General features: G+C 44.9%; 1 protein-coding gene across 1 annotated transcript; it reads left to right on the top strand.

Moving 5' to 3' along the window:
- Window positions 1-1,069: 1,069 nt before the first annotated feature.
- On the top strand, window positions 1,070-25,417 carry NAB1 (NGFI-A binding protein 1). Its single transcript, XM_042874535.1, has 8 exons — window positions 1,070-1,117; window positions 5,167-6,000; window positions 11,423-11,556; window positions 12,593-12,644; window positions 18,041-18,151; window positions 20,340-20,481; window positions 21,678-21,827; window positions 22,887-25,417. Exons 2-8 carry the CDS (start codon window positions 5,182-5,184, stop codon window positions 22,976-22,978), a joined length of 1,500 nt encoding a protein of 499 aa, XP_042730469.1. The 5' UTR covers window positions 1,070-1,117; window positions 5,167-5,181; the 3' UTR covers window positions 22,979-25,417.
- Window positions 25,418-26,809: the final 1,392 nt, after the last annotated feature.

The raw sequence follows: 26,809 nt of genomic DNA, 5'->3' as shown, positions 1-26,809 counted from the left end.
AAAGGCTCGCACCACAACCACTTCAAAACCGAAGCGTACAGCACGGAAGTAGCTGTAAAGTTACCAGGACTGTTTCCAGCCCATCCTTCCCACCTGCGCAGGGCAGATAGCCGCAATGTCGCATCAGTGGGTCTTTAGAGCGGGATGAGAGCAGTGCTGCGTCCTCTCTGGGACGGCGCTACAAAACGACAGCACGCTTTCCCGCTCCTCGCTGGGAAAGCCTCCGTTCTCCTCCTCGGCAGCCCCTGGCTTTCTGCCCAGTGCCGTCACATTGGCCGAGGGAGATGGCGGAGCGGCCGCCGGCCTCGCAGCGTGGGCCGCGCCCCCGGAGCCACGCCGTGCGCACACGAGGCGGGGCGGGTTGACGGACCGGCGGCTCTCGGCAGCGCGGTCAGCGGCTGCGCAAATGGCGCGTTGAGGATGGGCACCCGACGGCAGCGCGATAGCCGTCATATTCGACAGCTTTAATCGCCGCGGCTGCAGCGCCTCGAGGCGCATGCAAAACCCATCGGAGTGGGAGGGAGGAGGCAGCGCCGCGCGCATTTTTGCGGTCTCGCCGGGCAGCGCGCGGCTCGGCTTTCTCATGGGAACGGCGGAGCGCCCGGAGCGAGGCGGGGCCGCGCCGCTCCCCGCGGGCTCCCTCTTCGGGAAACTTTTAGGCCCGGCGAGGCGCGGGGTCCGGCGGGCGGTGCCGCTCTCCCCGCGCCGCTCCCTCTGCCGCTCCCGCCCCCGCGCGGCGGCGGCCCCCGCCGGGCTCTGCGTCACGCGGCGGCCGCGCGTGGGCGAGGGGGCGGCGGAGCGCGCGCGGGACCTCCCCACGTGACGGCGCGGGCGGCGCAGGCCGCTCCCTCCTTCCTTCCCTCCCTGCCTCCTTCCTCCCCTCGGTCTCCGAGCGAGCGCGGAGCTGGGCGGCGGGGCGGCCGTGCGGCCCCCCTCCCTCCCGGCGGCGGTAGCGGCAGCGGCAGCGAGGACGGGCTCGCCCGGCCGCCCCGTCCATGGGAAAGGAGGAGCCCGGGCCGGGGGGGCGCTGGCAGGAACTTCGGCGGGGCTGAGGCTGCGGCGCCGGGACGGCGGCGAGGGGAGCCGCGGGCGGCCCGCGGCGGAGGCCTACCGCGGGGTACGTGCGGGACCGGGCCGGGCCGGGCGGCGGCCCCGCGGGCGGAAAGCGGCCCCGCGGCGCCCGCTCCAGCAGGGGCGGGCCGGGCGGAGCGCTGAGCCGGGGGAGAGCGGAGCGGGACGGGGGGGCGGTGCCGAGGTGTTGTTGGGGGCATTGGGGCCGCCGTGCGGGCGGCGTGCGGGAGCGGCGGCGGTGAGCGAGGCGGTGCGGAGAGCTGCTGTGCCCTCACGCGATTGCCGCGTGTTTCGGTTTGTTAAGAGTTGCAGCTTAGTGCCCGAGCGGGGAGCCCGCCAGCGAGGCTGTATTTTGGCACATCTTGGAGCCAGACGAGACTTGTTTAATTTGCAAAGTCTCGCTGCTGCTGCTGCAGCTCCGTGTAATTTTCCTCTCTTGCTGAAAGTCCTCTGGAAACGCTGCAAAAGGCGATGAATATGCAAAGCGCGGCGCTCAGCTCCGAACCCGGCGCGTCCTCAGAGACTTCAGAACGCCCCAAGTGATGGAGGTGTATTATGAAACGGTGACTTTTGCCTCGAATACGGGAATGCGTGTTTCCCCCTCTTCCTATTGAATCGGTGACGCTCGGGTCCCGTCGGCGTGCGGCGTTACCTGCGAAGAGGCGGTTGGGTTGGGCTGTGGATGGGGACGGGGCTGGCGGCGTTTGCTGCGCTGCCCTCCGCTCCCACGGCCCCGCTGCGGTCAGCGATAGGGTGGGGGCGGTAGGGGCGAGGGAGGAGGCGTGGAGCGCAGCCTGGGCGAGGGCAGCGCGGGTCTGAGCCGTGATTTCCTGGTTCCTGTACGGCTGGCACGGCGTGCAGCCCGACCTGTGCTCCAGACTGCTTTTTCTGCCACTGCGAATTTCCTGGCTTCATTGTTTTGTGCGTGGAAAATATAAAGGATGAACGCGTATCCTTGTAGCCCCTTGTACTCATCTCGCGTTGCAGCCCTTTGCTGTGAGGGCTGGCAGCTGGATGGGCTCAGCAGGTTCGAACGCTTGCTGTACAGCAGCACGGCATTCAGGTGGGCATCAGAGGAGCCTCTTGTGTTGCTGCTCCCAAAGCAGCTCATTCGGGGTGGCTATGGAAGAAGAAGAATTGGAATGCCCCTGGTGCCCCGGGGCCTCCTGAGGTGCTCTCCCTGCTGAGGAGCATATGCAATTTGTGGTGTCTGCTTCTCACTGTCTGCCCATTGCATAACCCTTCTTCGTGCCTAGCCTTTGTCCCATAAGTGCTGTCCCTGCTGCTCTCAGAAATGGCAGCAAGGGTGAGAAGCACTCCTTTTTGCCTCAGAGAAGCTGTTTAAACATCTCATGAGAGATGGGTAGCAGTGGTACCCCGATGAGTGGGTGCTCTGCAGCTGGTGTTGCCCAACAGACAAGCAGTGATAGCAGCACTGTGCCCTTTGGGTTAGGGGCTCCTGATTCTTGGAATGCCACACTGCTGTCTCAGCAAACCCTTGTTGCTGCTTCTCCTGTTTCCCGTCTCACAATTCCAGGTTGACCAGCTCACTGCCTCCCTGGCTGCACAGAGCTGACCTGGAGAGTGGGCTGGGAGAGGCTGGGCAGGCAGCACAGCTGGCAGGTAGCGGGGCTGCCCTGTTGGGAAAGCTCTCAAGTGCTTGGGATGTTGTCGGAGTGAGCGTGGTCCAACTGGAGGAGCTCAGCTTGATGAGAGGAGAAGGGAGGTCGAAAGGGGGAGTGTTTAAAAACGTCTGCTCTGCGGAAATTAGGAGCGAGCTTACATTGGAAAATTTGCGTGGCCCTCTGAGGAGTTACTGTACTAAATTTGGAAAGCAGAATTGGTCTTCAAAGTATGAAACAAGGGGATTTCAGTCTTGCTTTAAATGCAAACCTCAGCGCAGTCTGAACTGTGGACTCACTGCTGACGCCTCCATAGTACATGTTAATCCAGTTTTATCTGTCATGAGGAGATGTGTTGATTAGAGCCTCTAGGTAAAGGCTGCTCATGGGCTATGGTTGCTCCTTCCAGGCCGTGGGCTGGAAAAATTAGCTCCATGCCTTGCCTGGAGCGCTTGGGCTGTGTGTAATTTCACTGCCACCTTCGTCTCAGAATTCAATTTGGTTTTCCACACAAAGCCCGTTTATGTAGATGTATGTAGATTCGATGCAGAGATGGATGTCTTTCAGAGAAAATGGGTATTCCCGTAGCAGTTATATAAACAAATTGATTTGTGGTATTGATAAGAAAAAGACAACATCATTTGACGCAGGAGGGTAGGAACGGTTTGCTGAAGTGCTGCTGATCTGTAGGCCGTTAGTGTTGTCTTGTCAAAGTCTGCATGGAACTGGAGGGTTTTTCTAAGAACTTCCGAGAAGTAATGACAGCTTTTAGAATACAGGATTATGTGCTGCTTCAAGAATTTCCTTAAGCAGTGTGCCTCGTTTCCTTATTGCTGCTCCCATCTTGGAGTGTAGACAGTACTGAACTGTTGTTCTGCAATGAATGATTTTATACAGTTCAGCTCTATGTCTAAAAACACGCAGCTCTTTGGCATTCCAGTTGTACCATGAGTTTCCAAGCACACAGCCTGGTAGGTGTAGGTCCCAGCAGCAGGCCCTTGGGGTGACTGCTTACATCCAACAGCTACTGCTGTCAGTTCTGCTCTGCAGAACTTTAAAGGACAAGATGTGCAGCTCTTTTATTTTTCAGGCCTTTATTTTCTTCCTGGGAAGATAGTTGGTATGTATCCTATCACTGCCACACGCATCTTTGTGAACTTTGTTGGCCGACTAATTTTGATTTTTGTTAGTAGATACGTCAAGATATATTCATTCCTCTGCCAGTCCTGTGCTGAGGGTATATTTTTTTTGCGTTTCATTAAACTGGTTTCCCCCCGTTGTGTTCTCCAGGTGCAGATTTTGGGGTGTTACTGTGTTTTCTATTGAAGCATGATGTGATAGCAGAGGCAGAGTAATGCTAGCAGACCAGTTGTATGTTTTAGTTCTGTTACCTTCAGAACCAACTGCAAATTGCATGCTTTAGGTCTTATTGATTGGTGGTTTGGCTTAATACACTAATACTGGAAATTATCTGCTTGTAGTTGTGAAAGCCGCCGTGTAAGTGTGAGATCTTAGAGTTCTCTGAAGGGTTTCTTATTTGTGGGATTATTGTGGATAACGTGGGTTTTACAGTAACACCGTTCTCCCAAGCTGAAACCTGTACAAATGGCATTCCTGCAGCAACAAGGACAGGCGACTGCTGCTGTTTGTCTCTTGGGAGCTTTTGGAGTGCAATTGCTGTATAACCGAGTGCTATTTCATCTCGTAGCTATCGATGATCCACTGCTGTTAGCAGATGAAACAGGCAGGTGAATCCCAAGTCATGTTTTTAAGCCGTATGTGTTGGAATCCATCAGAGTTCTTTTTTCGTCTGTGGATGTTGCTACTGTGATTAAGATGAGCAGAGGTATTGGATCCTGTGTATATGAAGTGGTAAAAATGGTAGAAATGCTTGGTTCTGAAGCAGTCCCTCACAGATCAAGCTTAGTTCATTCTCTGCGGTTCTATGAAGCATTGCTTTCTTTTTCTGATTTCCTCTTACAGTCCTCCAAATTGACATGGAGGAAGACGATTTGAGAATTAAGGGGAATCAAAACTGATATTTTGTTCAGAGGATCAAGTACTCAGTAATTCTTCTGTGATCGTTTTGATCTGAAGATATTAAAAAACAAAAGTGGAATAGAAGCAGTGAGCAATATTAAATGACATTCTTGGGAACAAACATGAAGTGGGAATGCTGAAAACAAGCTGGTTTTGTGTTTGAATCATCTTCTTTGTAGGTGCATCGCAACTATCTACTGATTTGTTTTTTCACAAATGTTTCAGCTGAGTCTCTTGTTTGATAAGATATTAACTGGTCAACGAAAAAGAGAATTATCACCAATTTTATCATTTCCATATGTGTTCTTGTAATGAGAGGGGAAAAAAAGAACAATCCTTTCAGTTGACAGTCGTAAGGAAAGGTGTAGGGGGGAAATGCATCTGAGTGTCAGCGTTCTGATGTTCATCTTCTCTCTGCTTTTGCTGTCTGCAGGTTCTGTCATCCGTGATGGCGTCAGCGCTACCCAGAACCCTTGGGGAACTGCAGCTGTATCGAATACTACAAAAAGCAAATCTCTTGTTCTACTTCGATGCCTTCATTCAGCAGGGTGGTGATGACGTCCAGCAGCTCTGTGAAGCCGGTGAAGAGGAGTTTTTGGAGATAATGGCTCTGGTAGGCATGGCGAGCAAGCCGCTTCACGTGCGACGGTTGCAGAAGGCCCTGAGGGACTGGGTGACAAACCCTGGTCTTTTTAACCAGCCTCTCACTTCCTTACCAGTCAGCAGCATTCCGATCTATAAACTGCCAGAAGGGTCTCCTGCGTGGCTGGGGATATCCTGCAGTAGTTACGAACGGAACAGCGCTGCCAGAGAGCCTCACTTGAAGATTCCAAAATGCGCTGCCACAACTTGCGTGCAGAGCGTGGGTGCGAGCAAATCTGATGTGGTGGGGAGCTTATCACTACAGAGCAGCAGCGAGCCGAGGCTCTGGCAAGGACACCACACGACAGAGAGCGAGCATAGCCTTTCCCCGGCTGACCTCGGCTCTCCCGCTTCACCAAAGGAGAACAGCGAGACGCTGGATGCCGCTGCTGCTCTGTCAGTTGCTGAATGCGTAGAACGTATGGTTCCCTCCTTGCCCAAAAGTGACTTGAATGAAGTCAAGGAGTTACTGAAAACAAATAAGAAACTGGCAAAGATGATTGGTCACATCTTTGAGATGAGCGATGAGGACCCTCACAAAGAGGAGGAAATCAGGAAGTACAGTGCAATATATGGCAGATTTGACTCAAAAAGAAAGGATGGCAAGCATCTTACTCTCCACGAGGTAAAGTCCCTTGAGCAACAGTGGGCTTCCTCCCCTATTTTTGCACTTTCTGTGAGGTCCTGTTTATAGAGCACACTTTCAATGGGCACTCTTGATTGGATAATGAGAGTTGCGTGTCTTGCAAGAGACGTCTCCAGCTCTGCCCAGGAATAGAAGTCTTGGGTGAAAGAGAAACACCCTTTCCTGTGTGTGAGTGTGTGAGTGTGTGTGTGTGTGCGCATACCGCTGACTTCAGCTTTATGTCCTCAGAATGCTCAGTTACTGCTACAGTCGTTGAGACAGAGGGTTTATGCACTGAAATAGCCACACTGGTGTTGCACTGAGCATGTTCCTTGGGACTCTAGGCACTCAACACCTTTTTATACCAGTCTTGTCTTCATATTCCCTTGGGCCTTTTGAGCATAAGCTGGTTGTTTAGGAGACTAATAACTAAGACAACTTGTGTCTGGTAACAGAATGACCTGGCTTGGTTGCTACACTCTGCTCTGGACGCTTCTCTGTAACTCATATGAAGTAAATAGGGTTCTGCGGATGAGGTTCCTAAACCTGGTGGGGTGTTCTTGTGGTGTTTGGGCAAGGATGAAACTTAATGATACAACCTATGGCACGTTCTTCAGGGAACACAGTGATCTTGGGCCAGCCAAGCCAAGTGCAGACAGTGAGAGTTGTGAGGAGAAACATTACTGCCTCCAGTAACGATGGGTGACTGTGCTCTGAAGATTTTTCCATCAATACCTGCTTAGTATCTGTTCCTTCCTGTCCTTAACAGTCCATGCAGGCCTCTTTCGCTTCAATTCTGGCTTTCTTGAGGCTCATGCTGCGTATGTTGTAACACGATAGGTGTGTCTGTGTTGGGAATAGTTCCCTAATGCTGAAGTGCAGTACAAGAGGAGAACAAACATTAAGTCAAAGCAGTGCCAGAACAACTGTTGATATTAATGCTGCATCAGCATTTTTACAGTTAACAGAGATTGCAAAATTTCAGTTGGATTTAAAATTTGGCATGTAAGACTGAGCTCCCAAAAGGGAAGGCAGTGTTTATGCTACAGGAGTGCCAAAAAAGCTGTATTGGCTTTAGCCTTTTTTCACTTCAAAAGGAAGTTTGGTAGGTATGTTACCCATAGTTCTACTCATGAAACAAGATTCTCTTTGTGTTTTTGACTTCATGGACAGAAAACAAAATTTTTCTTTGCATTCCTGCTTATGTATTTTTACTTGAAAGTCAGCACGCGTTACTAGCAGTGACTTTACAAGGAGTTGAACAGCAGAGCAGGGAGATGCCTCATGGAGACTTGTCATTAGTAAGTCATGTTTGCACTACGTGTTTCAGTTGCACACCTTTCACTTGTTTGCTTTGTGACTATGTCTGTGTACATGATGTATAGAGTTCCGATATGCAAGAACAAATGTAAATGTTGCCTTTCTCCCTGTCCTTGCAGAAGTCTCTCCTGTAACAGAACATGTGGCTTATGAGGTGAAGGCAGGATTTGAGAGGCTAAATTGTGAGGTGCCCCATGTGTGTTGCTGCAGTCAGGACTGGGAGAAAAGGCTTCTCCTTACTTGAGGGTGGGTGCAGTCAAGGCCTGCAGCACGGCACGTGCAGCCATGCACTTCTTCCATCTCTTTGTGGAATAGGAGCTGAAGAAATTAGTCTGAAAGGAATCTGGGCAGACATCTCCTCAGACAGCAAGGTGGGCACTGGGGGGTGGGGGTCAGTGTGTGTGTTAGGTGTGCTGGGCTCTCCAAAGTTGGCGGTGTGAGCAGTGGGTGCTCGTTTGGAAGAGCAGGGTGCCAAAGGACTGGAAGGAAGGAGGACTGCTCTGCCCTGTGACTGTGTCGTAGTGCAGCTGTACAGATCATTGTAAAACCATGTTTAAAGCTGGAATGAGAGCATGGTTTGGCTTTAGGAAATATTTCTATCGCTATTATGACTAAGGGCATGGGATCAAAGGAGTATGTGGTTGACTTGTGCCTCACTTACGCATGTGAGGCCTCGCTGAACTTGATGGGAGCTGCACACATGCAAACAAGAGGAATTTGCTCATAACTGGTTTACTCTTTGCTTAAAGAGGCTGGATATCACTAAGTTTTGTCTCAAACATTTTTCTCCCATTTCTGCGTTAAAGCACAAAAGGCACAGCTACTGAATGACCCCTGAGACTATTTGTTGTTTGCAGTTTGGTAAACCAGAGTTTGCCTTTTTGTGAATTCAATTTCAGTGGATTTTTATTTGCAATGACTTCAGCATTTAGATGCTCTGAAGGAAGGACCTTAAACGAGCAGGGAGGTAAGTTTCTGCTCGTCCGGATGTGATGTTTCTGCACATGTTAATACATTCCAAGACTCTCCTCCTGCCTTGCAGTTCCAAGTTTCTCCTTGCAGCTGGCAGTGAGCAGCTGAATAAACTTCTCTGTGAATTTAAAAAGCTTGAGTAGTGCATTGCTTCTTACGGTAAAGAGCAGGGCACTTCTGACTCCTCAAGCAGTGTGGAGTTGCATGCAGACTTGCCTTAAGCTTGGTGGTAAGTAACTGAGAGCTTTCTGTTACTGTGTGAACTCTGTGGTATCCCAAGGGACTTGAGCAGGCATTAGAGACCAGTGAGAACTGGAACTGCTGAGCTGTTCTGAAGTATGTGCTGTTGGTAGCACTATCTGTGTGAGGCACTTATCTAATCTAATGCAAAGTCTTTGAAAAAAAGAGGCTCTAAAACTAGTAAACATGCTGTCCTTTATCCATCCCATTGTCTCGGTATTGCACAGCTTTTCAGGCGGGAGAGCGAGTCGTGTCTGAAGTTGGAGTGAAGGAAGGATGCGTGTGAGGCACGGCCTTGCACTCGGTGACTCTGGCACGTTTGAGTCAGATCTGTAATTTGCGTGTTGGTGTTTTAGTACTTGTCTGGGTACCTATAAAACTGAAAAAATCCTGTTTAATAGTGTGAGAAACAGGAGTAAGAAATACAAGCAATAAATTCTGTCTAACTCAGTGTCTTCCTTTTTCTTTTGTTGACTCACCAGAACAGTAAGGCTTAGTATCTACTTATGTGATTCTGAGTGGGTAGAGGGAGGGTGGAGGGGGAGGGGGGAAGACTATAAACCCCATGAGATGGGAATGTACCCATCCTTGGCTGTAGAGCCTGTACGGTCACGTACTGCTCTGTCATCAAGGCTTCTAGCATACAGAATCGTACTATTCAGGCATACTGTACTTTCTCACAGCAGGATCGTGCCTCCTGAAAAGGCAGGAAGCCATGATGCAGTTCAGTAGTCTGCATCTGACCTCAGAGGAGAAACCAGGAAAGATCAACAAACAAACATTTGTCTTTTCTTATGTATTAGGATAAACAGCATTTGTCTACAAGTACCCAGAACGTTCAGCTGTTTTTGCTCTTTGCAACCTTTATTGAGGGATAAAAAATACTTTGAATTATGTTGTAAACATCAGTCATATTATTCATCCTGTGCAAAGTAATAGCTATCACTCTGACAGAAATTAGCACCTGCTTTGGATGGTAATTCTTGCCATAGGTGCTGTATTAACCTTTTATTTTTGTATTATTTTTCCTGGGTTCTTTCTGAAAAAGGTAGCCATTATAGCAACAGTTCCTCTCAAATGGGTAATAGTCAGTTATTTTAGCATGTTGTTCTGTAGGAGCGTAGTAACCTAGAGATGTTGCACAGAGTGAACTTCAGCTTCCTTGTGCATCTATCTCTGTGGGGCATTTGTTGTCTGCACGGAGACTGAAAGCTCAGGTCATGTATCCAGCTGGCCTGTTAAAGATATGTTTGTGCTCTGCTTAGCATTCAGGTATCACAGGAAATGTCTTAATCAGATCAGAGGCTTTTGTGCTGAAGAAGAGGAAAAAATGCTTATGAAATAGCAAGAAGAACAGTTGTGTTCCTTGTGAGGTTTCACTGCGTGCTGGCTGCTGAGAGTCTCAGCTCTGCTGATGCATGTTTTTTCCATCCTCCCTGGTGAACTAGTGTGGCATTAGACAAAATTTCTCTTTTGGCTGACATCAGGAGCTCTGCTTAAGGATGGTGTCGTGTGACAGCTTCTGTCCTTCAGGGATGGTGGTGCAGTGGTTCAGGTGAGCTGCTAAGCTCCCGTTTAATTCAGGAGCAGTGCTCCGCAGTGTGATAGATAGCGAGGTAAAAAAGCACATCCTGGCATTAGGACCCCTAGCATTTGAGGCTCCTTGTGTGTTTGTGCCTACCTTCAAGCATGTCAGCCTACACACTGACCTGCTGCCACTCTGCACTGCCACCTCAGCCATCCAGGGACCAGGGATGCCACAATTTGGCCTGTGAAGAGTATCTCAGTGTGCTTGAAATAACCTAGCTGACTTTCAATGTTTATTACTCTGAGACTAACACAGAATGTATTGCTGATGGCAGCAGCTGGTCTGAGCTCACCTGTGAGAAGCCAAGCCAGTGCAGAGCAGCTTCCTTTTGAAAAATAAAAGATATGTGTGCCCTCTGCAAGAAGTACCTGCAGTACTGTTATGCTGTCCTCTTGCTGTTACGCCTTGTGACGATTGCTGGCTGTTCTTTAGTTAAGGAAGTAGTGAAAATGTCTCATCAGCCCATTTGCTGTGGAAGGAGCAGGAGGAATCTTTTTTTCCTGCATCCCAGTGTGGGTTTTTCTCATGACATCAGTAATTACGTTGTTTGTCCGTGGTGTTGATGGTGTGCCTTTTCAGACAGCGATGTTGTTAAGCTGTTACAGTTGCTGGCAGTATCACCACTTTCTATAGGCATCTGAAGTACATTATGAAACCATTTTGAGCCTTAAGGCTTTTTTTTTTTTTTTCTTTATGAAACTATTGCCAGCAGCAGAGCCACTAGAAATGTGTCCCAGCAGGCTTGGGAAAACATCCTTGAAACTAGTTAGATTTGATTCATGTCTGAAGATAGTCTTCACGAACACCAGGGTGAGAAGCATCGCTAAAAAAAAAGTTTCATCCTTTCTTAAACCATCACCTTCTACGGAATGTATGCTGTATTCACCAGGGAAAGCCATCTGTACCCACACTGTCAGATTTTTTTTCAAGTCCGGGGCATATTGCGGTTATAAAAATAGTACTCCCTGTAAACCAGGCTTTGGGAGCCAACCAGTGTGAATGCTCAGAGCTCCTGTCTTACACAGAGATTTAATTAACGCTGGGTTGAGGCACAAGCAGAGCACATCGAGGGTATTTCAATAATGCTTGACTTTAAAGAACGTTCAGGGCACTTTGTATCTTTTCTCAGAAGCTTTTGTGTATTAAGGATATATATAAATGGAAGAAACCGTCCAGGGTTTAGTTTACCACTATAAGTAATCTTGCTTGCTGTTGAAATCTTTCAGTATTTCAGAAGAGGGTACAAAGGTAGAGGGTGAAAGTGTTTGGAATCACAGATGTGTTTTTGTCTTTGATTTCCAGCTAACAGTTAACGAAGCAGCTGCTCAGCTGTGTGTGAAAGATAACGCGCTGCTGACCAGGAGAGATGAACTCTTCGCGCTAGCTCGGCAAATCTCTCGAGAAGTTACGTACAAGTATACTTACAGGACCACCAAGTAAGGCTTTAATTCATTCTAAAGACCTTCACTTAATCAGTTTCACAGCATTTCTTGTGAAGCACAAGAGACTCTTTCTTCTTGCTCTCTAGCTAGCAAAGTGCTCTTCCAAGAAAGGTAGGAAAGTGCTGTATAAGTCTTGAAGCTTTTAAACTGCTCAGATTTAGCTGTCTTGAGTCACCTTTTTATTTGTTCTCTGGTGTACAGATTTGGCAGTGATAGTACAGGTGCAAAGGCATCTGAGAGGGTAGCGTTTCAAGTATGGGAGGCATTTGAGTATGTCAGGGTTAATGTAAATAGGCAGAGTAGCCAAAAGCTTCCTAATGTGCCGCGCTTTTGGGTTTGGTGGTGGTGGTGGTGGTTGTTTTTACATTGCAGACTGAGTTTGCTGGTTTCCAGGGAATGAGAAAGATAAGATCGTAGGGAGTGTCTTGTGAACTTGGTTGAAAAAAACCTGAAGCAGAGTCCTAATTTCAGTTGTTAATGTTCTGTTAGGTGAACTGCTGTGGAATAACAGCAAATGCTTAATAGCTTCTGATTACAATTAAAAATGAACTTTCCTTCATATTTACTACTTCCGGATACTTTCTATGCATTACTTTCACATTTTTACTCTGACCTTTATTGCAATATCCTTTCCACGTATGTTTTCATAACACTTCTGGAGGCTTTTTGTGGTTTGTTTTTTTGTTTTAATCTCCTTCCTTCCATGATGATTATATGTAAATACAAATCCATTCTGGGTAGTCAAAGTAAAAGGCATTTCTGTGATTCTCTGTGCTCAGGCAGATTTCCTTTCTGTTCAGAATGAGAGTGCATGAGTCTTTTGACACTTCTGAAAACAACACAAGGCACTTGTATACTTCTCCTCTGTGCTCAAATGGCTTTTACTGCCGAGTCCAAGTGAATTGCATGCTTTTCTGTGCATCCGACTTCTCCTTGCCTTACTTTTTTATTCCTTGACTGTTTCTCATTATCATCTCTGGTGATCAGGGTTAATCTTCTGTTTACTAATAACGAGTGTCTTCTCTTCTAGATCTAAATGTGGAGAAAGGGATGAACTGTCACCAAAGAGAATCAAAATAGAGGTACAGTATTGTGGCTCCTGTATTTCAATCCACGCGTGCTAAAATGTATGTGTGTTTTGAAGGGATCTGTTGAAGGAGCTTTGTCAGAACAATATTTGGCACACACTTGATGGGTCTAGGAGTGAGGATGAGAACCACTGCTGGAATCTCTGAAAATGTACATGCTTGTTAGAGAAATCTGTAGGAGCAGGGATAATTTGCTTTATGGTAAAGGTGCTCTCAGTGTTTTGTGCTCACGATGTGTAAAAGGAGGAGGAATGGGACTAAGTGATATTCTGTGATGGAACAAACTCAAGTGCTGTAGGAAATGTCTTCCCATAAAGCCTCTTGCTTAGATGTTGGTGTTAGGTGGGATGGGTTGATGGGTTTTTTAGTGGTTTTGGGTTTTTTCTTTTCTTTAGTTAGGTTGTAGTTCTTTTTTGTTTTTAAGTTGCTTGAGTCAACTTCTGATCTTGTCCAGACTGCAGAGTTCTGGGTACAGATTGATGGGGGAATATTGGTGAGCTCTGACTGTGCAATAAGCTAAAGGAGAGATGCTATTGAAAAATCAAAAGCTGGCTAAAAGCAACATACATGATTCTGCTTGTAGTGTTAATTTACTGGATTTTGCAATTAATTTTGGGCCTAAAGCACGTGTACCCCTGGCTGATAAATACAGTTGCACAAGGTTTTGCTTAGAGAAATGAGTGTTCTGCTTTTTGTCAAGTTGCCACTGCTGGGAAGTAAATCTGAGGGCTTTTAATAAGTCACTTACTGAAACAAATAAACACATGGTGGTAAATATGTGTACTTGTGTAACTTGTAAGCAGAGCAGGTCTTCCTTTCTCATTTTTTAAACAAATTGCTGTCTAATTTTTACACGGGTCTCTAATTTGTTGCTGGTGTTATGGGGTTTTTATTGTGCTGCCTGCTCCAAGAGGTGCAGATATAAATGCACATTAGAATGTAAGCTGGGGCTGAGCTAGAATTGCATGTCATGCAGATATGTGATATTCTTTAACTGCAGAGGGAAGCTTTATAGCATTCTGGAATGTGTAACACAATCTGTGGTAAATGATGCACCAAACACAAGGCTCTCATTTTTTCAGCTTTGTTACCTGTACAAGGGCTTTCCCTGTGCAGCAAACCCCAGTGGGAGCACTTAGCTTTGAAAAGGCAGTTCTGAATAGGTACATAGGTGTGTTCTTTTGTTACTGCTGTTTCAGTTCCACCAGCGTGTGTACAGTTGTAGTTTGAGTTTAAAGAAAGCCAAGCACACATGCACATTGAGAATTTACTTGTAGCTTTCATAATAATTCTGTAATGCCATTTAGATGTGTTGAGGTGTGCTTTGACCTCTGCCTGCTCTTCAGTCTATGGGAAAGAGCTGTGAGAAGCTTTATTAAATGATTTTATGTGCCTTCACCCTACTGCCAGCCTTGACTGATTTGTTGCAAGGTGGTTGTTTGGTTCTCCCTTCTCTTTTGTCCAGCCTAGTCTTAATTCGTAAGAGCTGGTGGGGAGCTGCTCCTCCTTTGCTTGAAATAGTGCTTCATAGACAATTAGATTTCAGCATTAGAAAGCTTTTCCTTCATTCAGTGATAATTGATGATGAGCAAGTAAGTGAAGTGACACACTAAGGGAGGTGCTTTTTTTCTGTGGGATCTTCATTGAAAGAAAAAGTAAAATTAAAAAGCAGTGAAAAACCTGGGAAGAGTGACTGGGACAACCCTAGGGAATCTGCATTCTCTTAGTTTTTGAATGATGGGTCTGGCAGCTCTGCTTTCTCAAGGGACTATTTAGTTCAGTAATTCTGAGGATGGATGTTTACTTGGTTTTGTTTTTATCTACAATTGACAGTCATATTTTAAAATGCATATGCAAATTTGGTGTCTTAGTTGTGCAAATCACTGCTTTAGAAATAAGACTGTCTCCAAAATAAGAAATAGAAAATTAAGCTAAATGAAATGGATTTTCATATAACAAGATAGCATTATTAACTATGAAATGCCAGCTGTCATTATCAACATAAATGCCTCTTTCTGTACAAGGGGAGTCTGCTGGGCTCCCCAAAATCAATTGTTACTGTGGTTTGTTATGACTCTGAGGTACGTTGTGAACTAGGTAGCTTTTTTCAAAGGTGTTGGGAGGGGAAGAGGCAGTATGACTCAGGAGGTCACTCCTGCTGATCGGATTTGAGTGATCTGATACCTTGGGCTCTTAGGGGTTACATTTTGGAAAAGAGATCATAACGTTTTCACTAAAATGAGAGTGGCAGTAAGCACTGTGAATCTGTTTTTTCCTTTCTGGGTGAATAATCTTCATCCTGTTTCTGAACGACCGTGGCTCGGTTAGCTGGCTGTCATGCTAATATTTGGATGCAGTGGATCAGAATGTAGGTGACTTGGTACTGCTAGCTCTGGCTTTGCTTTCTTTTCCTTTTTTTTTTTTTGTGAAGGTCGTTCTGTGCTTCTGTTCTAAGGCTGCCCTCTGTGTTCTGATTCACCATTCCTTTGCCCATTAGTCACTCGTGTCTCTGGAAAGCGTAATGTAAAATACGAGCCTGAATTTTGAAAGGTTTCACGCCCTTTTTTCCATACTGTGATAGATGTCTTAGTAAAGATGAGTTAATTTCCTGAAATATAATAACATGCAAAAGAAAAGAAAAAAAACAACCCTAAAAAACTCTGAAGGTCACACGTGTGCCAGCGGAGCTGTGTGTGCAAGCTTAAACATTGCTGGGTTACAGCCGCCGATGTACATTTATCCTCTTTATGAATATGAAACTCACATAAGCATTACAAAGAAACAATATGCCACGAATTACATCAAATTACCTGTAAAAGCCTTTCTCTTCCCCTGTGTGCTCTCCCCCTCTTATTCACAGAGTGGGTGGGCAAGCTGTGGGAGTGAAGTGTACAGAGGAGAAGGGGGGGAAAAAATTCCAGGCAAATGAGAGACTAAAGGTGCAGAGGGAGTGAAAAAAGGAGTGGAATGAATTGGGCTTTAGAACCATTTGTTATTACAAGAGAAAAATAGAAAGGAGTTGCATTTCCTAAGTCTGCTTTGGAGAGAAGGCAGAATAGATGCATGGGGGCGGAAGCGGTGCTACCTCTTCTGTCTCATCCACATAGGTGTTGTGGGGCAGGGGCACCCCTTAATTTGTCATCTTCCGTGACTCAGTACCAACAGCACTCAAAGAGATGAGCTGTTGGGGCAGCACTTAAAAGGCAAAATAAGTCACAGGTGTATCACGCAGTGGGCTCAGAGGGAAGGGCTGCTCAGCATCGTGCTGCTCTTTGTTGGGATTGATGGGGTTCTGCTCTCAGATACACCACCGACAGCTAAGAAAGGAGAGAAGCGGAGAACCAAATGTGGCCTTTTTGTCCCTGGGCTTGTGGCAGAAAGGAACTGTTCTGTGCCAGCGTTTCCGTTCAGCTGAAGGAGATGGGTGGGGAAGGCTTGCAAAAGCTGATTTCACAGTGCTCTGGGGGGGATGCAGGAAGGAAGGGAGAAGTGGAGGCTGTGAGGAAATGTCTTCCCCTGGTGCCAGTATGGATGAAGGGGGAGAGAGAGAAAAGGCCCACCTCCCATCGTTGCTGAGACAGTTGAAAAGCAAATCAGCGTAAGTGTGGGATTTGGCTGTTTTTCTTGAAAATGGCAGAAGCAGTAGAGTCTACTGTTTGCATAGGAAAAAAATGTCATTAGAGAGAGCAAAAAGCACATGTGGGACTGGGAACATCTGCTGCAAGAAGCCTCTTGAAAAACAACTGAGCAGCGGCGCAGCAAAACAGAACGGCGGTGCTGCACGAAGCGGGCTCCTCTGGCGTGAGGAGGGAAGGGAGCGGCGAGGCAGACGTGGTGCAAAGCAGCCCTCAGCAGCACCGCGCTGCGAGTGGGAGCAGCCAGCAGCAGGGAAGGCCTGCAGGGTGCCGCTCCACTCTTGCATTGTCATCCGAGAACCATAGGAGGAGTGATGGGTGACGGTCGCAGCAGCATGCGGGGAGGCCTGCTTGTGGGAAACAGCCTTTGCTGTTATATGGGCTGTGACCACAGATAGATGGTGAAGAACGTGTTCCTGATTGGTTACTAAAATAGGATCCTCGGCGATACGTTCTTGTGTGTTTGCTTTTCATCTTCCTACACACAGTGATTTTTTTCCCAAACAAATTCAGGTCTAACTGTATGAAAATGGTCAGCGCTCATGGAAATGCACTGCAAAGTCTTTGTTTCTAGAGGATGAGCTGCTTTGTGGCAGTTTACCTGGTTATGAAATTTTACATACTTATCGTGTTTATTTTTCCCCAAGGGAGTATGTTGGGTGGATAAAAGCCTTATGCAATGATTCACACGTTACTTTTTTTTTCTCCTGAAGCATAAGGAATAATTTATTGGCATTATGCTGCACTCAGGGTTTTGGCCACAGCTGTTCAGGTTGGTGTGCAGCCCCCAGTTTGTGCAGACCTTGTAGTCTTTCCTGTGATTTTTCTGGAAGGCCTCAGTTCACCTTTCTTGGATGGTAACGTATTTGTTTGGCTATTGTCAAAAATGTTTTTGCTTGCATACGCTTGCCTCCAAAAGCCAAAATGATAGTTACGATAACTGTACTACTCATGGTACTTGAATACTCAGTTACAAATGTGTCTGTTTTCAGGTTTGAGTCTATTTTAAGTTCTTTAGTATTTTCTCAGATCTTAAGTCACCTCCACTCTGCCTTTGTAGATGTTTATGGATGTTCATCTGCTTTACATGGTCTTCAGTGCCAAGCAGGATAAGTTTTTCATCTTGAACCATTGCTCGGATGATTTATGTATTGTAATGAAGTCTGGCAGGCTTTCACACAAACTTTATTTGCTTTATTTGTACATATGCAAGCTGCAAGAGAGATTTGCATGTCATAACCGTTTGAGGCTGAAAGAATTCTTGAATCCTGGTTTCCCAAGTACCTAAAATCTTTGCAGCGTGTTTCATTTGGTTACACTAGTATGGTTTCTATGTTGAGTTTTGGGTGGTTTCACTCGGTTTCTCAAGGTTAGTATAGCCATCTGCTGTGCCCTGGTCTTTGACTTACATGTATATTTGATTTCTTAATCTCCAAAGCTGCTGTATGTAAAGATGGGCCTGAACCTACCTGGCAAAGCTAGTTTACGTCAGTGACAACGATAGTCTGAATTCACCTGAAACTGAGAAATACGGTTGTCTGTGTATGGGACGTTAGATGTACAGTGGGTACTGTAGAGAGACTGTGTGCATTTTAGACACAAACTTAAATGTTGTGGTTAGCACAGACATCTGAACTCCAGAGCAATCAGTTTGGGTTGGGTTGCGGTGTTCCTTTGAGTATGCAGAGAGATGGGGTGTGGGAAAAATTAATCCTGCCTTTCTCTTGGTGTTTGGTTTCTTCTTGTGCTCAATAGGATGGTTATCCTGACTTCCAGGACGCAGTCCAAACGCTCTATCAGCCAGACAAAATGCCACTTGCTTTGGCTAAGGGAAAGAGTGAGGATTCGGCAGCTCTGAATTCCCAGGTAAACCAACAGCACTACACTGTGAATGAGGTAGACCAGGTCTTTGTACATTGATTTTGACGTATTGGTTTGATGACTAAAGGAATTAGCTTCAATTTTCAAAGGCTACCTAGCGTATCTATGATTGTGTCACTCTTAATTTGTAATTAGCTTCTGAAACTCTTCTGACAGTGTTCCACCTTTAACCTTGTTTGCTCTGAGAAGGCAGAATGTAGCTTAGAGGGCTGGAGGAAATGAAATGGCCTGTTGGGTACTATTGGTACAGTTTGTGCTGTGTACTTGAATTATTCGCTGTAAGTGGAAACTTGTTGCATTTAGAGAATAAATAGAGTAGCAGATCTTGGAATCCTTGGTTCTGACATTTCTTTTTAAAAGAAAAGTCCATTAGATTTAGGAAATAGAGAACCTCTGGATCTAAAAGGATACATTGCCTTTCTCAATAACATCCAGCTTGGTAGGAGTCCAGCATTTTCACGTTTCAGAAAGCATTTAATAGGTGAAGACAGGTTTCCAGTTCTTTCTCTTTTCTGTAGTGTATCCCAGCCTTGAAGGCAAATGTAATCATGGAATTTTCGTGTAAGATTTTGCTTGGGATCAACTCTTCTGTTTTCTGAGACTAGATATGTTACCCTGGCTCGTGCATTCTTCTATTGCAAAGCAGTGTCCAGTCATGAAAATTCTGTTCATTTTACTGCATCAAAAAGCAGCTGTGCTACATTTCTGATGTCACATAATGATTAAATGAACTTGGTTTTATGTGCTTTTGGTCATTGGTCACTGCTGTGCAATTGTGGAATTGAGATTTGTTTTAAACTCAGGTGGACCTTCAGCTTCTGTGGTATTATTCTATGGTGACCACAACAATTATTGCACTTCTGTTCTTTCTGTTGCAGTTAAACATCAAAGATGACAGAAGTCAAATGTTAAATATTTTACTCTTTTAAAAACAGCTTTTCAGTTCGAAAGTAGTAACAGGACTGACAGAGTAGCGAAATTAAAGCACAGTTGGAATTAAACCATGTGAAAATGGTTTCTTTTTTAACTTACTTCCCAATACCAAGCTTGAGCTGTCAGCGTTCTTCTGCAGAACCTGATGACCTCTAAGCAGAGTAAGTTATCACTGGTGTTGTTACCCTCCTGTCAGGGTCATGGCTGTGCGGGAGAAGCTCTGCTTTTTCTGCTCTGTTAGGTTGTCACCACATTTAAGTGTTGAACTGAGCAGAAGAAGAGCGTGGGAAGGCACGACTTTGGTCATCTACCAGGAAAAGCTGGGTACTCTGAAAGATGACATCACTTCTTTTTAGTGGGCATCTGTACGAGTTGAAACAGTAGGATTACAGTAGGTTAACCTGGAATAGAAATGAAACTTCTCCTGTTGATCCTTGGGGTTGATTTGATACGCTTAGTGTTCTCATGTTCATGACGGCTCTTCTAAACAAGCATTATTGACTTGTGATATTTTATTTTTTTTTTCCTGCAAAATGCTTATTTACATTCTTAAGAACAAGATCAAACTGGAAGCTAGAATTTTCTTGGCGTTGGATTCAATGACAAACATTCAGACGCCATTTCCTCCCACGTTGCGCTGCATTGTTTAATTTCACTCTCGAGAGGTGTATAGGTCTTGTTCTTCTTCTAGACAGACATTTCGCACCTTTATCCCCCACAAACATACTGTCATCCTACACTTTCAGAATGGCAGATTTTTATGCTCGTATAGTGCTGTTTCCTAAAATAAAGATTCCAAGATGTCTGGTGAAATCTTGGCATAAGTTTTTAGCAGATGTTGCCATCGCTCTTGGAGTACTTTGTGAATACATGTATTTGAGCAGAGCTAAGACATTATTTTTCGCTTCTCTTGAGATTCTCTTCACGTAACTCACAGCTCTAAAGCACAGAAAGTGTGTTTTCAATGTGTTTTCTAAGAACAGAATTTAGTGTTGCATTTTTGCATGGATGAACTACTGCAACTCGGATTTTAAGCATTCCTGAGTGACTCACTTGAACAGTATGAAATTTTTTATGGGTGCAAAAATACTTTGTTTACTTGATAGATTTGAAGAAACTGTAAAGCACACATCTGTACATATGAGTCAACAAAAATCTACATCTAGGCTGCTAGTCTTATCATCTGATATTGTTTTTTCCATGTTTTGACTCAAAAGATGTATGTATGCTTTATTTGCAGTCTGAAAAGGTGATGGCAAAACAGATGGAGTTTCTTTGCAACCAGGCTGGATTAGAGAGACGTCTTTCCACAGGGTGTTACAGGCAAAACTCAGAAGAGCACAGCCCCAATGGCATGTCATTAGATAATGTTGATGGACAAGGTATAGTAGCTTCCAGGCATGGTGTTGCTGTCAGCAAATGCATCTGAAGTTACACAATCTTTGTCAGTGGTGTTATTTATCTAAAATAGCACAAACAGAGCACTGAGCACTGAATGGACAAGACAAGATCTCTGCCCTAAGGTGCTTACAGTGTAAATAACACACTGAGGTGTACAGCCGGATTCTGCTCTGTTACTGTCATGCAGCTGGGCAAACTGCTTTCCCTACAGCTAACGTTCAGGGAGGGAAGAAGGTAGGCAGAATTACTGTTAGTGAGGGCAATGCTTGTCTCTAGTTTTATCCTAAGCTTTGAAAATAGAGCAGTGTTCAGGCTGTTGTATTTCATTTGTTCTCTTCCTTTGTGGAGATGGAAGGTAAAGCTGATAATGGAGTTGGTACCATCCATTTCCCCCCCACCCCCCCTTTTTTTTTTTTTAAACTTACCTGTGCAGTCTAGGAACAAAACTTGAGTAGCTGGCTATGTAAATTACTATGTAAATTCCTTAGAAGCAAGCAGATTCTTATAATGTTTGTAGTAGCTTGTTCTTCAGAAGGTTATAGTTTTGTGGTGATCTGTTTGATTTACCAACTGGCCGTTTGCCAGCCTGCATTAATCTTAGGAATGTTTAGTTTGTTTGACTGGTTTCTGTCTAGATTTCTGTTTGGGTGCTGTGAAATGGGAGAAAATGTAAAGTATGGACAAGAAATGCAAGCAGATGATTTTTTGTTTATTTGTTTGTTTTTCTTTTAAAGCTAGATATTTTTTTTTAAAGAAGCAGTAGAGGGAGGAACTAAAGGAATGAAAGCAGTAAGCATTGAAACGTCTGTTTCCATTTGTGTATGTTGATGATGCAGTGCCATATACAAGTGCACAGAAAGAGTAGGTGTGTGCAACCAGCTCTTCTTGATGTTGTGTGTTGCTTTATACCATTTATCCACTGCACAGTGGCACTGGGAATTTATGGGATGTCAGCGGGCTTCTTGAGCAGAATAAGAGATATTTGCATGGATATAGAAGTATCCACTGCCTGTGGAGTAGTCTGCATACCAGCATATTCGTGTAACAGTTGTTCTGCTAAAAAGCCTCCCAGCAGCCAAAATTTGGGATTCCTGACCAAATTAGTCTGTTTTGATTTTTGTTTCTTATTATTGCTTTCTTGTTAATGCATCCGTATTTCACTGTGAACCGCTTCCAGGTGAAAGGCCGCTGAATCTCCGGATGTCAAATCTTCCCAGTAGACAGTTGCAGCACATTTCACTTGATGGAGAGCAGCACGTTGGAAAACCTCTGTGCAGTGAATTGATCCGGCTTTACCCTGGTGGTGAGGCAAAGTCTCAGTCCTCAGGTTGGTGCTGTCCCTTGTAACTTAACCACTGTTTCTTACAGAACCTTTGATTAACCATTCAATGCGAGCTGTCTCTTGAATGAAGAAGGCAGCTCAGTGTGCAGCTCCTCGCATGTAACTTCTCAACCAAGGCTTCAGACAGAGCTTCAGGAGTGGTGTTACTTCTTAATCTAGAAACAGATTTCCTGTTATTTGGGATAAACTTAGAAGATGCAGTTGCTAGATTAAGATAAACAAGTCCTGGCATGTGTCTGTCCTGAGGGAGGTATTGACCCAAAGTTCTGCTGTTAAGTACTTATTCTGCAATCTCTCATTGATTGTAATAGGGCTTCAGCCTGTGTAAAGGAATCAAACTGTAAATGTAGTTTTCATAAAAAGACTTTCTGTCCTGCCTGGTGCTCTTTCTGTACTCTGTATCATGCTATGTGTGCTTTGAACTGTGTCCCATTCACTAACTTCTACTCAAGTTTATCTTGTTGTTTCCCTTTGGCTGTGGGAGAAACTCTTAAGTTTCACACAAGACAGCAAGAATCCTTCGTGCATGGGTGGTTTCAGTTTCACAGTTGGCTCCTAAGATAAAGCCAGGGATTCTTGAGATTCTTACAGCTTTAGGAACAATAATAAAATCTCATCTGAGTTTGGCAAGTGCAATGGGAAAGAGGTTATTGAAAGAGAAGAAGAATCTTGCATATCTCATTTTGGAGTGCTGAGAGCTCAGTTCCTTTTATTTATTTTTGCAATTTGACTGTCTCAATCACCAGGTGAAATTTGCCTTTCAAACTTCTAGTGTAGCGTACGTCTCCACTAAGTCCTGCTCCTAGGGAGAATGGAATTACATCTGTGGGGATGACTGTCGTCGCCATAATGTAAATGAGGTTGTAACCCAGATAGGTTAAAGCCCAGTAGGAAGGCCAAGAGTTTATCCACTTATTCAACTTACAGTGTACGTACAGTTAGTGGACCCTTCTTTTTTTTTTCTTGAAGTAAGAACAGAATATATTTGTTCCCAAGCAGTATTTTCAACATCTCTTTTTCTTTCTTTTCTTTTTTTAAATGCAGAAGGCCTTGGTATCTTAAAGGATTTTCCTCACTCAGCTTTTAACAACATTGAAAGGAAGGTCATCAAAACAGAACCTGAGGACACAAGATAGTCATCCTGTTCTGGAAACCAGTGTCATTATAAGGAAGGAAACTTCACGAGAGAAGGAAAAACAGCCTTAATAACCAGTGTTGCCTCATTCAAATAAGAGATTTCAATAGCCAAAGCATAAGAACTGGTCCAGTAATCTGTGGAAACAGAAAAGCAAAAGACACTGCAAACTAAACAGTAATACAGGTGGATAAACATTCCTGTTAAAGTGGTTTTATAACGTGGAAAGATTCACAAATTAATATTGTGGGTCTACATTATTTAAGAATGTATTATGTATTTGTATAACTTATCAAAGTAAATCTAGATGTTGGGACATGTATAGAGTCTAGTAGATGTGGCTACAGTTCATTTTACTTGAAATTTCAGTGTCTACTTTAAGTGTACCTAGCATAGACCTGGTTGTTAAACATTAGAATTACAAATCCTTGGAGAAGTAGGAGCGTGAACATCGTGACACAGTAAACAGCAAGTTTGCAACAGTGTTTGTAGGAAAAAAGGAAGATGGAAGAAATATCTTCTGGTTTAAAATGTTATGTGGGTATAGCGTTCGGTAGACCTAGAGCCCAGTTCTGTATCATAGCAGATGTTCTTGACACTTACTATTGTTACATCACTTTTAATGGTTTCAGCAGCCTTTGTGTAGTGCATTTACAGTAGACTAGCTATCTACAGTTCAGGAGTGTAGAACATGCCAATTAAAATATGGAAGAGTCCATATTAGAGGTTCCCAATTTGATGTGAAAAATGTAACCGTTGGATATACCTTCAGTTTATCAGTCAGTTTCAGTACAATTGCTGAAGTTGCTCCTGATATGCAGAAACAGTAAGATCTTTTGGAGGAGAGAGATGAGGGACGACGTCTTCAGAATGTGACTCCTTATCAAGTGTTGTCCAGCCCACGTGATTCTATGAATACACTGTATACTGCATACAGTATGCCAATACGTTTCTTTATGTATGTGTTGAAGTAACATCCGTATTCTTTATTTATTTGACAGTTTTTATTTTTTTTTTGTACGTTTTCACTTTTGCAGATGTCATTTTATCTAAGGACAAATAATGGGCTTAAAACGTTGGAGTTTCCCATGCTGCGTTTGTGTGCATCCATCTTTCCTCTGTGCACCTCCCGTGTTAAGGATTGCTTTCCTGCAGTCAGAATAGTTACATGCCTTAGTTTCTGAATGCAGTTTTTTTCCTGCAGCGTTTTCTGGAGGAGTGAAGGAGGGTTAAAGGACATAAGTTACCGTGCAGTGGGTAGATTTCCACGTTCAGGTGTGTATTTCATGTCTGCAGTTGGCTCTGTGTCGTAGCTGTGTATTAATTCAGTCACAGTCCATCGTGCCCAAGTGCTCAGCGAAATGTGAGCTGAAATGTCTACACTGCAGTCTCTTATCACTGTAAACATACCTAATTATTTTATCACTTTTGATTTGTGGAACAAAGCTTTATAGTAGAAACACCGGTAAACAACTTTTTATACTATTAAAATGGGTTTTTTTTTTAATTGTTTCTTGAACTGTATGGTACTGTTTCACTTCCTGAAGTATCTTACTTCAAGTGATGGAGTTTGCAGCTTTGCTGTTAGAAATAAGAGATTGAATGTGTAGTTATATTTCCTCTTTCCTGTTGTGTGAGCTAGTAGTATGGATAATTCTTTGGCTTGTAACGTTAGCCAGTGCACTGGTTAGTAGCTGAGTAGTTTTCATAAGAATATATGGAACTTGCTAAAGGACAGCTTAAGGTTTGAACTATACAGCTTGAGTAATAGAGCAGCAAGCCTTGAGACATTCAGGAAATGCTCTTTTTGTCACCATCTCAACTGTTGTGCATGGATCACAGAAGAAGCTCTTAAGCTTGCTGGTCTTTTCAGTTGGAGTGAGAGGAAGGAGGAAGAACAGCAGCACGCTGTTTCAGTTGAGTCCAGAACTTATTTTGTAAACACTAATGTATTAAATTTGCTATAAATTAAAGAACATAACAGTTATATTTTCGAGTTGTAAATACAGTACTCTGTGTCACAACCCCTTGGTTATCTCTAGAACGATATTTCAGTTTAGAAGTCCAACAGGCCATTTCAGTCTCAGCAAGCTGGAAGCAATTTTTTACTGGTTTGCAGCTCTACCTTTTTTGTTTTGGTTTTTTTTTTTTAAACCCTGAGAGTGGAGATGGGGAGGAGGGTGGGGGGGTTTAATACATTCCACAATTGCACATAAGTTTGGTAATAGCAGATATTCAAGCGTTGGTCTTTCCACGACAAAGGTCTTGGTGGACTGCAACTTGGCTGTTCAGTGGAGTCGGGGAAGGTTCACCCGCATCTGCTCTGGGCAGGTTGCTGGATTCAGGGTACTCTGGATCAGAGGCCAGCCCTGCAAATGATGCCTGTTCTTATTCACATGTTTATATTGTTGCTACAAAATAAAATTCACCGTGAGAACTCTTCAGTTTCCCCAGGGTTGTTTTTCTTTCTTTTTTCTCCCTCCATTGTTTTCTCTACTGGGAGGTAATTGGCTTGGGATGGGAGAGGAGGGAGTATTTTGAACTGCAGCTTGCTGGCCAAAGGCTTTTCCTGCTCCTGTGGTTGAATCTGCCGCTATGGGCGGGTGGCCTTGCTAGGTGTGGTGGGAAATGAAATACAGCAAGGGGCTGCAGCCCGGCAGGCCTGCGTTATACCGTTCCCTTGCTCACTGATGTCCTTATTTTTGCTCGAGGATGTGACCAAAGCAGGGCTGTGAGATGATAGGAGGCAGTGATGGCCTGTCTTTTGGAAGTCAGGAGACAAAATGGCACTGCCCAGCCCTATGGCTGACTCCAGCAGTTGTACTGCTCCCCTGGTTCAGCTCAGTTTCTAAACAGCATCCCACATCTTGATAGAATGAAGCGACAGAGTTGGAGAACAGAAATCGTGTGGGAAATGGGGTAGGAAAAGGGGAGAGAAACCGGGGAGCGGAAGTGCAAAGAGAAGGGAGGAAACAAACCATCCAAGGTGCAGAGAAGGTGTGCAAGTCTGAAGCAGAGAGAAGCACTCAGCCTGGTGGGTTCAATCCTCACACCTTCTCCCCACCCAAGCGAGATCTCAGATGTGGGAAATCTGAGCAAATAGTTCAACGTTTGCCGTTTTTTTTCCCCTGCACTTGGAGTGTGATCGTGCCCTGTGCTCGAAGAAGGCATGGAAGAATGAGCTGTGCTCTATTTTCTGAAGCGTGCCACTGTGGGACAGAATGTGCCACGAGGCAGTTACTGGTAATATGCCAGACTGCACATAACATCACCGCACAAACACTTAGATTATTAGAGATTATTAGTTGTTTGTTTTTTTTTTTTTCACTTGCTCTGGGTAGATCGATGGCTGAAGCTCAAGAGCTACGTGGATACATGGGATGAGCATCCTGTGTCAACTCGGGCTGGCCCCACTGGATTCAGCATCTTGCTGGGTGCCCATGAAGCTCAGCTAGAAGCTGTCAGGCTGAGCAGTTCTCACACAGCAGGGCTTCACTTCAGGATGCTCCTGTTCCTCACAGAACCAAAAAGCTCACCGTGTCATTGCTAAACTTGCTTACTTTTCTAAAGAAGCAATTTGTATGAGGGTCTGAAGGGAAAGCAGCCACTGCTGACAATGGCTTTGCCCATAGCAACAGCTGCAGAATTGGTTTAATTTTTGAAATAGGGACTGGGTGTGTGCACAAAGCTGAGGGTTGGCTGTGGTGCAGGAAGGACTGCTCAGGGGTGTCCCTGCCCCCATGGGGGGCTGTGGGGCCAGGCAGTGTGTGCTGGCACCCAGCTGGGTGCAGCCCATTGTCGGGGGGCTGCTGGGTGCCTCCTTCAGCTAGCA

The sequence above is a fragment of the Lagopus leucura genome, unplaced genomic scaffold (genome assembly GCF_019238085.1).
Source record: "Lagopus leucura isolate 7727_CA_CO unplaced genomic scaffold, USGS_WTPT01 Super-Scaffold_100012, whole genome shotgun sequence".
Classification (NCBI taxonomy): Eukaryota; Metazoa; Chordata; class Aves; order Galliformes; family Phasianidae; genus Lagopus; species Lagopus leucura.
The sequence above is the reverse complement of the archived record's forward strand: the minus strand, read 5'-3'. Positions and strand labels throughout refer to the sequence as shown.

What these genes read in the sequence shown, in the direction of transcription:
- NAB1 (XM_042874535.1), top strand. Translation starts at nt 5,182, where the DNA reads ATGGCGTCAGCGCTACCCAGAACCCTTGGGGAACTGCAGCTGTATCGA. An exon ending in TATACTTACAGGACCACCAA is followed by an intron (nt 11,557 to 12,592) that starts GTAAGGCTTTAA and finishes CTTCTCTTCTAG; the next exon opens with ATCTAAATGTGGAGAAAGGG. An exon ending in AGATAATGTTGATGGACAAG is followed by an intron (nt 20,482 to 21,677) that starts GTATAGTAGCTT and finishes AACCGCTTCCAG; the next exon opens with GTGAAAGGCCGCTGAATCTC.